This window comes from Asterias rubens, chromosome 21 (genome assembly GCF_902459465.1).
Source record: "Asterias rubens chromosome 21, eAstRub1.3, whole genome shotgun sequence".
Taxonomy (NCBI): Eukaryota; Metazoa; Echinodermata; class Asteroidea; order Forcipulatida; family Asteriidae; genus Asterias; species Asterias rubens.
In genome coordinates this window covers 11,270,905-11,283,001 of record NC_047082.1, presented here as the reverse complement: position 1 = coordinate 11,283,001, position 12,097 = coordinate 11,270,905, and the positions used below count along the sequence as shown (strand labels likewise).

The following is a 12,097-nucleotide window of genomic DNA, read 5'->3' as shown; positions in this document are numbered from 1 at the left end:
ATCGCCCTGCAAACATTAGTAGTGATTTTTCAAATGTATCTATTTAAAGAAATAAAGGCCATCATCTGTTAACTTACATAATTTAATTAGCGTTACTTACTTACTTACTTACGATTGGTGGGAGAAATAATATTGATTCGACTCATCTGTTTATACTCCCCCCCCCCCCCACCTTCACGGCTTGACCGCTGGCAGGACCGATTATAATAAAAAAATTATCATGTCCGGGCCAGAACTGCAAGCAATCTCCCAACTATTGGGATGTATAGGTTCCACTGGTGTGGTGCTAGCTGGGCCGGAACTATTATAAGTAGCTCTACTTCCGATGTTTAAGTTTTGAAGAATAATTTTTTTAAATTTATTATGTCAGGTGAGAGTGAGTGTGAGCTTCTCTCATAGCCGCTAGCTGGAAGGGGGTTCCAATCTAATCCTCCCCACTGCACACAAACTTAGTGATAGCGCCCGTTTTAAATAAACCCCTTCGGCACCATCATTGTAACATTTTCCAGGCCGGTGTTTTAGGAAATTGTTAATAACCTGCCCCCGGGTTTGTCCCCCACCCCTGCATGTGCTGCATTCGAAAAATAATACAATAATAAACATTGGAAGAGGGCGCTATTAAGTATTATCACCCACCGTGGGTACACAGCAGAACCATCATAGAGGAATCGAAATGAACAAACGGTTATTAGTTTTCACCAACAACGGAATTTCGAATGTTACAAGAATTACATCATTTTTTCTATCTCCATTGGTTCAGTCAGCAAAAATCCTGCCGGATACGTCTACGCTAACTTGCTGGTTTTGTTGGTATTTTATTGTTTTTATACATTCTTTGCGTTGCAGTACAAACAAGGTGTTAAAATATTTTGTTTTAATGCACACCCACAATCTCCAGTCAGTCAAAGTTTTGTCGATATTTCATTTGTTTGTGTGTTTTGATCCCGTAAAAACGTAATCAGACCTAAATGCATGAGAAAGTTTCAATTGAAAATATTTATCATGGTAATAATAGTCGATAGATACTGGCATTGCTTCCATTTTATTTTTTAGTAACTGCAAATAGTTTTGATCAAGAGGATTTTTTTGGGGGCATGATTTGCCCTGGGTATAGCGGGATAGGAACAACACAAGTACCACTTTATAATAAGAAGTAACCTTACCTGCCCATTCCCCCAATCTAAAGGTAAAAAGGGGAGGGGCCCCTCCCCTTTTTACCCGAAATTTTGGGGGTGCAAAAGTTGCCCCGCCACGCCCCTTTTCAAATTCGCACCAAGCGCTTTCAGCAGGACTCGGGTAATCTATCTGTTGCATGCCGGGAAATTGGGAGTATGACAACGTTTCGCGGAATGCGGTAGATCAGAAAGTAGCCATTTTCTGGATCAGCTCCCAAAGCTATCCAACCTTCACGTATCGGGTGATCGAGAACGCTTTAAATAAACCTGTAGAAACATGGAATATCCTTGGTGATTTCTGTCAAAGCCCCGACTGATAGTTGAGATTCAGCGACACAATTTGTCTCCGACTTGAAAATGTGCAGGAAAAAGTTCTGAGTGTACTTCGGACAGAAAAGTAAGTAGAGTTTTCGGCTGTTCGACGTAGTTTTTGGGGATTGACGTTGCACCGTTTTCAGGTTGGCCTAGTTTCCGGACAGACATAGACCACTGATTTGTTTCAATTGAAGCGGAAAATACCATCATGGAGGAATAAACCATGAAAATGCCATGTATTTGTTGTGATTTAATTAGTGACGTTTAAATGCTTTAATGTTTTTAAATGTCGTGTTTGCATTGCTTTTGACGAGTATATGAATATGATTGAATGAACAATTTCTTGTGGGGGGGGGGGGGCAGACAGAGCACTGACATGAGCATGCATTTAGTCTGGAAGTAACCTACTAAATTAGAATAGTGCAATTATGCTGGATTATGTTCGCTTCTTTGACAGGAATTGTCATGATCTTTCAATTAGAAACTTTTTTTTAATGCTGAAATTGCACCCCAGCTAGTAGTAAATACCCAGGGCCATTGCCATTGCCAAGTTTTAATAATCATCAGTACCATACTGTTTACTGATGTGCATGCAGCTGAGAAGGCTGAATGAAATTATACTGCTGATGTTCCGTTTTAGGGCCTTGTCAAACGAGGCAACGTTTCCAAGCAACTTGGAGGCAACCAACTGCAATGTACGCTACAGTATCACTTTCATAACACAGGACATTGCAGGAGTAATTTTCCAAACGAATGTCTTACGATTCCTAAGAAAAATATGTGAACATTCAAATGTGAGGATGCATTTTCTTCTTGGCGAATGTCTGGAAATTGATGGCCAGTAAATTGATGGCCAGTAAATTGCCCCGGATCAGTCTTAACTTTAGTCAAGGACGTCAGATTTTCAATAAATATATATTTTTAATGTCTTGAAACAAAAAGCACTTTTAATAGTGTAGACTAAAATTAAAATGCCAAATTTATTTACAGTTCTCCTTAAATCTTCCTCTTGTACCATGCAGTTTGTAATTGTAGCAAGAATTGATTCAAGATGGGAACTTTAATGAGGCGGTATGAAGGGCTGGAGGTCAAGGTGTGTGACCCCAGGTCAGAGTTGAACCATGAGGCTCTATTGGTAAGTATTTTATCTTATTGATGATGTAAGTCAGGGTTTTGCCCTTCACTTCTTAAAGGCGGTGGACACTATTGGTAATTACTCAAAATAATTATTAGCATAAAACCTTACTTGGTAACGAGTAGTGGGGAGAGGTTGGTAGTATAAAGCATTGTGAGAAACGGCTCCCTCTGAAGGGGAGTAGTTTTTGAGAAAGTAGTAATTTTCCACGGATTTGATTTTGAGACCTCAGATTTAGGTCTCGAATTCAAGCATCTGAAAGCATACAACTCCATGTGACAAGGGTGTTTTTTCTTTCATTATTATCTCGCAACTTCGATGACCGATTGAGCTCAAATTTTCACAGGTTTGTTATTTTATGCATATATTGAGATACAGTCTTTGACAATTACCAATAGTGCCCTGTGTCTTTAAGTGACTGGCCAGCAGGACCAGTTAGCTTGTTGTTTCACCAGTCCATCACATTTGTCACTAGTCCGTATTTCACATTAGATAGGGGATGCTTTTCAGTGTTGAACTAGCCAGCCGAACCGCTTAGAATGAGTTTTGACGTGTCCTCTGTTTATTTATTGGAGAGTGCAAGTGTGAACCACAGTGTTATTATACCGTAAAGCCCAGGTCATACTTCCTACGAATGCGCGTGCAAAGCAAATTTGACGTGAATTTGACGTCACAATGCTGTTTTCGTTGCGAATATTTGCACTGCTCAACTGCTGCAAATTATTTGGTGCGAATTTGTGACGTCAACATTCGCTTCGCATTCGTATTCGCTGGAAGTATGAACCGGGCTTTAGTCAGTAGTCACGCCCATTGACACAGCTGGTGTCCAACTAAATAACCCACCCCCTTACATGTAGGAATTATACATTGAGCTGACAGTTTTTCTTGCTGGTTGTACACAAGAAAAACAATGATTGAATGATAGTATTTTTGTATGAATTCCTAACCAATCGCCACTGCACTTGTCTGCGGAAGCGCCGAGCAAATAGGCTTAAAAAATTCACTGCTTAAGAAAAACAAAAACATGTGGCGTACATGTAACTCCGTAGGCGCAGTATTCCATGCAAGTTCGTTAATATTAGACTCGGACACTGCACTGTCACTGACAGAAATTTTTGACTTTTGTAAATTTGAATGATTGTCGCAGATTGCAAAGCAGGGCTTGTAAGGGTACATAAAGTACATGTTTGTAGGCCTAAACCATGTTAACAGTTATAAACACCAAGCAAAAAACAAGTTTAGGACCTTGATTTAATTCTACATGCTTATGGCATACATAAACAAAAAATCCAGAATGCCCAACAGTTTAAAAAAAAATCCTGTCACAAATTGTGGCTCCTCCAATCAAAGTAAAATTATCAATTCTAAACATTAGAAAGAAGAAAAAGCCGTGCGGAGAGGTGTATTTTTGACTTGAAATATTTATTACTAAAAATGGAACTTTTAAACGTAAAATGGTTATAAACCGGTATCTACGATATCTATTTGGCTGAAAAAAGTGAGATTATCCTGTTTAAGGTTCTGTTGTCACATCCTGTTCGATGATGTGAATGCTTTTGATGACAGAATCCCAGAAGAATGCCAATGGCCTGCCTGGCCATTCAACTGATGTCAAGTTCCATTAATACTTTGTAGCACACACGTCGGTACCGCAGGACAAACATCCACAGCAAACAGGCTGGTAGAAATCCCCTCTGGTCACCTGTTTTGGTCCGGAATCATGCCCAAATGCACACAAGTCAAAATACTCACTGTTTGATGTAGAAAACTTGACTTGAATAATACATGTAACCTTCTTTTCCAAGAAATGAAAGCTTCATTACTTATTCCAAATTAACAGATTGCAAACAGTTTGTACACAGACCGACATGTGGTGTTATACTCTCAAAATCCAGGCAACATTTGCCATAAAATACACACTCATCCTGGTTTCTCTTTTAATTACTGTACTTTGTACCAGTGTACCAGTGTTGTAGATAGGGGAGGGGTGCGCAACCCCCATCCCCAAGTATCCCCTCCCCCCTTCATGCCCTGCCTAAACCATGCCAACTGAGAAAAAAAAATTATAGTGAACTTTAAAAGAAGGTTTACCACTAATTAAGTTACCATTAATTACAGTTTGGATTGGAGAAAACGTATTGTAGAACCATGGAGGAAGGGGTAGAACTATGCAGTTGTGTTACTTGATGCTAAAATCAGTGGACTACATTTCAAGCCCTGCCCATTTTACATGCATCATGTGTACGAGCATTACAGTGCTGCATGATAGCTGTGCTGCATGATAGCTACATGTATGTGGAGGTTGGCTGTGTGCACTGGTATGTGTTTATGGACTGTATTAATGGGCAGGGCCCAGACCAAATGGCCCTGGTCAAAGAAAAGAAGATTACAAGCCATTGTCCATGGCATGTAGGCCAGGCCAACCAGGCATTCATAATGGTTGTGTATCAGCTATCCAGTTACACTGCTAAATATAAGCCTCTAATGCAATAGAAGATGTATTGTATTTTTCAACTAGTTGCAGATGAATGAATGATATAGGCTAAATAATGGTACATGTAGCACAATATTTTTTTTTTTTTAACTTTACTGCGCCTGGAACACCCAGCAGGGTGGATATGTGCGCATAAGTCTTAAATAAGACTTATGATGTTGCCTAGTTATTATCATTATTAACGTGTTGTGATCAAATTTCTGTAAACTTTGTTGAAAATATGTGGATGTTCCCATACATTGTACATTACGTATCATTGTTTTTTTTAGTAGGTATTTTTTACAAATTAATTGTTATTATCATCAACACACAATTTTCACTGTTAATCGATTAAATTCACCTGAACACACTAAGTAAATGGGTGTGGCAGTTGAGAAAGTACAGAAAGGCAATGTCTTTTGTTTTAGGAACCATTAATTTAATTGTTATAATCCCCAAATGTAGAATAAACACTTCCCTATGAAGGTTTCATTTTACAAGGTGTACAGCATTTTTGAGATATCGCAACAAATCTGAAGCGGTTGTCTGCACGTACGTAGTAGGCAGAGTAATCCGTAATTGTAATTTCAATCTGAGAAATGTTTTAAGCATCGGCATGAAACCTTTCTCAGATCGAAATTGTTTCTATTTATCAATTCGATTAGAATCTCAAGTCTGACATTTAAACCATCTAAACCATGTTTGGTTGAGTGTAATGAAAAGCTTTAACCAGATTGTGTCCTTGTTTATCAACAACCTAGTCACTATTCCTGCCCTCAGTGAAGTATAATCCCATTACAATAAAGCAAGTGTTACACACATCCCTAGGCCACTTCTGAGCTTACACTCTGCAACATATAAGTTACAGTCAACAAAATGCACATTTTGCTGAACTTCACGCATAGCCTGAAAAGGTCTGCAGAACTATACAAAACTAAACAAACCTCCCTCAAACAAAAACCTAGCATCAACACAAAAACGGCAAAAGCAATGTAGTGTGCCAGTTTGGAACAATTTAGCTTTAGCACTTGGGGAGAAATTTGTGTGATTGAATGTTTGCCAGATGTTAAAAACAGAAGATAAATTAATGTTGTCTACATACATGTGTGTAAATAGACAAATGTCTGACCGGAGGTGCTGACAAGGATGCGAACTAATTGAAGCACCACAGTACACATGTATGTTTATAAGAATAATATGTTTTTTGGAAAGATGAATCAGCCAGCCATATAGGCCCCCTGACTCTTATGTCCAGGGGTGGATTTCACAAAGGTAGTCCTAACTTAGGACTAGTCCTAGGCAATGCTAAGAGATATGACCAGTCCTAAGTTAGGCTGGATGAGTTACTGGTCCTAACTTAGGACCAGTCCTATCTCTTAGCATTGCTTAGGACTAGTCCTAAGTTAGGACTACCTTTGTGAAATCGACCCCAGGCCTCCAAGTGCTAGCCGTGGTGCTTGAGCTTTTGCTGCGTTGTCCTTTTCAAAGTTCCGATACGACTTTACATTTTCATCAGGCTACATGTAAATTGTGCCCCTTGGCAGAGGAAATAGGAATATTGTCATGCCCTTTCATTTCGATGTCTGATTTTGTGTACACAATGCAGTCTTTTCAGAAAAACATTTCAGTTTTGCTTTCCCACCATACGCGTTTCTTCCTTGTTCATTTCATATTACGTTAAAGGGAGACTGTCCATTCAATTTAATCTCGTTCCCTGGTTTTGAATGATGTATGTAGCCTGATCCCATGTGGTGAATGCATATTAGTACATAAATTTGTAGTACACAGAACCATGCACGTGGTTTACATTTTACAGTAAGTTTACAGTGCACACACAGTTAGTACTGTACTTTGTACAGTTTTAGGGAAATTGGTTTTTAAAATTTTATTTGAGAAAACTCTGAGAGAAAACAGGTATTAATATGCTTCATTGAAAATGATATTTTTCAATTGGACTTATCCGGGATATATGAGCTTACTGACCAAAATGCTAAAATCACAGGTTTTAGGACCGCGGTTCAGTGTCTATTCCGAGCTTTGTAGCTGAAAATGTATTGAATTGTGTGGATTTCAGGAGGGCTGTGACAGTGTTTGGGTTTACTTTTGCAGCTCTAAGTATGCATTTCGTAAAGAGTTTTAGATTAATTTGACAGCACTCTTGATGTGCACAGTTGTACATCATACACCTTCAACACTCTCTGACTTTAATTGTTGAAATACCACTCAAGTCATTCGTGATGTTTATCCATAGTATGCAGTCAAGGTCCATTTATCCCAGCAGGAAATGAAAGATTTATCCATAGAACCATGTGGATTATTAATTAGTAACCTGGGCACTTCTACTACAGTAATGTGTGAGTGTTGGCCCCAGAGCTGTGAGCTAATTAATAGAGCCAATCAGGTTGACTGATTCCTTTTGGTGTTCATATCCTCCATGAACTGTGATGGGTTGTGTACTATTGCGTAGATTGCAGTTTGTGTAACGTACAATACCTGTAATTGATGTGATGGTTAAAGTGGCTAAACTATTTCTGGATTTTTTAGTAAATTACGTACAGCGTACTTGTATAAGTTAACGGAGCAGCCATCTTGTCCCCACGCCCCATCTCGAGATCCAAACACTTGGCCCCTCTTTTAAAGTAAATCAGAACAAATCCGACACAGTACTAGGCTTTACATTGAAGTTTTATGATGCATGTTTGTATGAAGAAACAAGGGATACAATTTTGATTTTTTTTTTTTTTTTTCAAAAGAAGAGATGATGTTTATTGTGTACTTGTCAATGTACAGCCTGACACTTGCCTGACAGATCATACAACGACAATAAAAGTTCTCACTCTGAGTGATTTGATTTGAATTGTTTGTTAATATTGAAAACTAGATATGGTATAATATGACATTACTCAAGTATCAAACGAGGATTTGTACCTTCCCCTTGACAGACATGAAATAATAAGGTGTCATAATGAAAGAATCTGTTCGTTTCTTTTCAAAAAAGAGTAGCACCAGAAAGTGCAGCAGGAGGTCACCATCAAACCACAACTACTCACTATACAGGGAAAGCAAACATCAGTCATAGCAATGTGATTTTAGTGTAGGCTGATGATTGATGGTAGAAAAATGCAGTTATGTCAGACATCGCCAAGGTCAGATTACCAGAGTCTGGTTCCACACCTTCCCTTTGTAGCTTCTCAATGGTTGTTTCTTGTTTAGGTCACAGTGGACAGACCATGGTTTATAGGAAATTATGACAGCGTGATGTCACTGTGGGTTTCAGCATGCCAGGAAAAGTCAGGGAGTCAAACCTATTTTTATATCCATCTGATGCCCATGGACGGTCCTGCCCAGCTTGAGTTTGTTTTCCTATTTTTGCGATTGTGTGTTCACCAGGCTCGGGGGTCAATGACTACTACATTTCTAGCAGTAGTTTTACATTCAAGTGTGTTCAGTCAAGGTTTATTGACAGGTCTACTCAATTTAAGTTTGCAACCTTAATATCCAGGAGCAAAACATAGCGGGATGAATTTGAAAATAAAAGTTTAAAATAAATTAAAAATGAAATAAAATACATTAGGCTTAATAGTTTGAAACCACTAAAATCTTTGTTATGAAATGATATTCAATTTGCTCTTAATTTTGCCATTTATATGGGAAAGATGTATCCACCTGATTTGGCGTACAGTCTCATGGTTTCACGCGGGCGCCCAGCCGTAGTGCGGTAATCTTCAATTGTTGAAGCAGCACTTGAAAGGAAGAAGAAGAAGAAGAAGAACATCCATGAAACATTGTCCACTGTAATTGTGGTTTAATTTAAAGACAGTGGACATTATTGGTAATTGTCAAAGACCAGTTTTTTTCACTTACAGTAGTGTATCTCAACTTATGCATAACATAACAAACCGGTGAAAATTTGAGCTCGATTGGTCGTCGGAGTTGCAAGATAACCATAAAAGAAAAAACACCCTTGTCACACGAAGTTGTGTGCGTTTAGATGCTCGATTTCGAGACCTCAAATTCTAAACTTGAGGTCTCGAAATCAAATTCGTGGAAAATTACCTTGATTCAGAGGGAGCTGTTTCTAACATTGTTTTATACTATCAACCTCTCCCCATTACTCGTCACCAAGTGAGGTTTTATGCTGATAATTATTTTGAGTAATTACCAATAGTGTCCGCTGCCTTTAAACCTAAATACATACACAGTACATCTTACTGGTGTATGTTTCCCATGAGTGATCGTGTGTTATGGTTTTAAACAGTCTTTTTTAAAATCAATAAATACATGTAAGTTACTCCTAGACATTTGAAGTGGACTGTAAATGGAATGCGATATCATGACAGGCTCTGGACAAGTATGTAATGACGTCAAGACCTACTGTTTGTCAGTTCATGTAATGTGAGTGCTTAGAGATAGCGATAATTTTATCCCTCATTAGGCAGCTGTAGAGAGGTGGGGTTTTTCAGTATAAATTTCCTGTCAGTGTGTTTACGCACAGAGTCCTCCAATCAAACGGAAGGGCTGAAAGTTGTTCAGCAGGGTGCAAGGTAGTTGGCCATCAATGCGTACAGGCTGCTTTTGCTGTTTTCTCCCTTCGTAATCCTAACCTATTTAATATCCAAATGCAAGTCTCTGGTATGTACAAATGTTTGTAAAAACCAAAAGCTGTTTTGATTTTGATGGTGTTGTACTCTGTTCCTTGCTCTACGGTTACAACGTGTATACAATGTAGGCTTATAAATGGCAGTTAAACAAATGGACGAGCAGTTCAATATTTGCTATTATTTAGTCAGCCAGCTGGCTATTTCATTGACTTGTCACAGCAACAAGTGTAAAACCAAGGTCTGCAGTTGTGCACACATCTGGTTTCAACTTCACCATCTGCACATTTTTGTTATTAAGTACTTGTAGTTTCATGTTGTGGTGCATGTAGCAATAAAGGAAAATTTTTGGTAGTTTGGTAAAACATTTGACAGAGGATGGAGGAGGGGTGGGGGGGGGGGGGCAAGTGAACTGGTGGGGTGGGCCAGCTGGTTAATGTTATACAAAATGTAGCCTTGTGGACAAGTTGTTTATAAAAATGTTTGTTGCGTTGAGACATGTAGGGTACTTGTAACACTCCCCTCTTCATGATCAAAGACTGCTCTTGCGAGACCACTGCTCGCACACCAGGCTCCTGCTGGTCACGAGAGCAGTCTCACTGGGTCCAGTAGTGTTAAATATGAGAACATCTCCAAAGTTGCTAGAATCACAAAGAGAGTCGAAACGCTATCACCATAAAAAAAAAAAACATTTAACGACTTGTCCATGTTCAAAGTTAAAAAAGACCCCAAAACAGGCAGCCACTGGTTTGGGAAAATAACCCCCACACAGGCTCAATACAAGTTGTACATGTACATGTACATACTGTAGTGTTACTTGAAATGCAACACGATTGTATTCATGCTCTGAAATGTAAATATTGACACTATGTGTTTGGTTGTTTACACCGTTCTAATTTTATTTAGAGGCAAATACATGTAGTGTGTACATCCATCCGGGCTCTAATGCCAAACATGTGTACGCAAATGTGTTCTGTAAAGTACAAAGTAGCACAACAGAATGTGGTTGATGTGGTGGTTGATCAATCATGTGCGTTCTACAAAATGCACTCATCCATCCTATGTTAGACTATGAGTACAATAGAAAATTGTCTGACTTGTATTTAACTCTATGTCATGTTTGAAGCTACAATGTAGGCATACATACACAATTCATAAAGGCCCTACAATTACATTGTGTACACCGGTGTACTTTATGTACGCATGGAGGTGGGTGTGGCTCCTACTATCTATTGTAAAAAATTGACAATATCAAAATAGATGATAAGGACTTGTTTTGAGTAGGCCTACATTTTACAGTTCCAGTACATGTCTACGTATGAGTACAATGTGTTTTGACAAGGAATGCAATTCAAACTACATGTACTATTAGGCCTACATTCATGTTTTGTACAAAATGTATGTCACGTGTACATAATGTACAAAGTACAAGCTGTATAGTAGTTTATTCGAATACGTAGCCTACAAACAAACTTATAATACTACACATTGACATTTTGCATGTTTTGCATGAACGCACGAACGAATTTACTAATTGGTCTTGTGTGATCTCTCACACATAATATGCAGGAATCGTGTTTTATATGACTGCATAAAAAGAGATTTTGCATTAGTTGCCTTTTATATGAACAGTAAGTGTACATGTAGCAAGAAGCTTGTGAAGTGGGCTGGTCCGATTACATGTGACTTCTGTTACTGGTAGATGAGCAACGTTCAAGTGTTACATGATATTATCTCCAACTCAATGGAGAGCAAGCCCATGAGCTAACCCAATCTGTTCACACAGTCAGTGTAAAGCGCGAATAGACGTTGACTTTATTTTTACACTGCTAAAGTCGCTGCTCTGATCGTGGGGGGGGGGGGGGGGGGGCGGCAGGGTTACGTACACACTGACTGTAATAATACTTGTTAAAACAAACTGAAGTGACAGAATATTTATATGTAATTGTTCATTAGATTCACCACTATCATCATGACATGTGCATGACAAACTTTAAGGTTGGTCGATTTGAAAATTGATTGTCAATGTCATGTCCTCTTTTGGTATGATCAGGTTGTGTACGTGTAGTTTTTGTATACTTTTTGCATTGAGCGAATCTATGGTTTTTTTTAGTTTTTTTTTGAGAACTTTGAGTGTTTATAGTACAGTTGTCCATAGTAATTTTATTTCTCCAGGCCTCCTGTGTGTGTGCATGTGTACACTTCACAGTGCTGACTGGAATGACAGAGCCAGATCTGTTTGTCACTCTATGTGTGTGTGTGTGTGACCTAGCCTTCAGTAATAGTATGCAAGGAATGCAATTGTCCTGTCACTGTGTAAGTTGGACCAGAGAGAGCTCTGTACTGTGGTTTTGGACTGTTTGCTGTATCACAGCAGCATTGAGCAACAGTCTGCAGTCTG

The 12,097-nt window shown here is 38.8% G+C and overlaps 1 protein-coding gene across 5 annotated transcripts in view; it reads left to right on the top strand.

Annotated features, from left to right (window-relative positions):
* The first annotated feature begins 1,374 nt into the window (after positions 1-1,374).
* LOC117304329 (rho-associated protein kinase 2-like) overlaps positions 1,375-12,097 on the top strand; it is a 73,011-nt gene continuing 62,288 nt past the window's right edge. For all 5 annotated transcript variants that reach the window (XM_033788714.1, XM_033788716.1, XM_033788715.1 and 2 more), the window contains exons 1-2: positions 1,375-1,572; positions 2,513-2,625. In XM_033788714.1, coding sequence (XP_033644605.1) covers positions 2,542-2,625 — 84 coding nt within the window. In that variant the 5' untranslated portion in view covers positions 1,375-1,572; positions 2,513-2,541. The remainder of the gene's footprint in view (positions 1,573-2,512; positions 2,626-12,097) is intronic.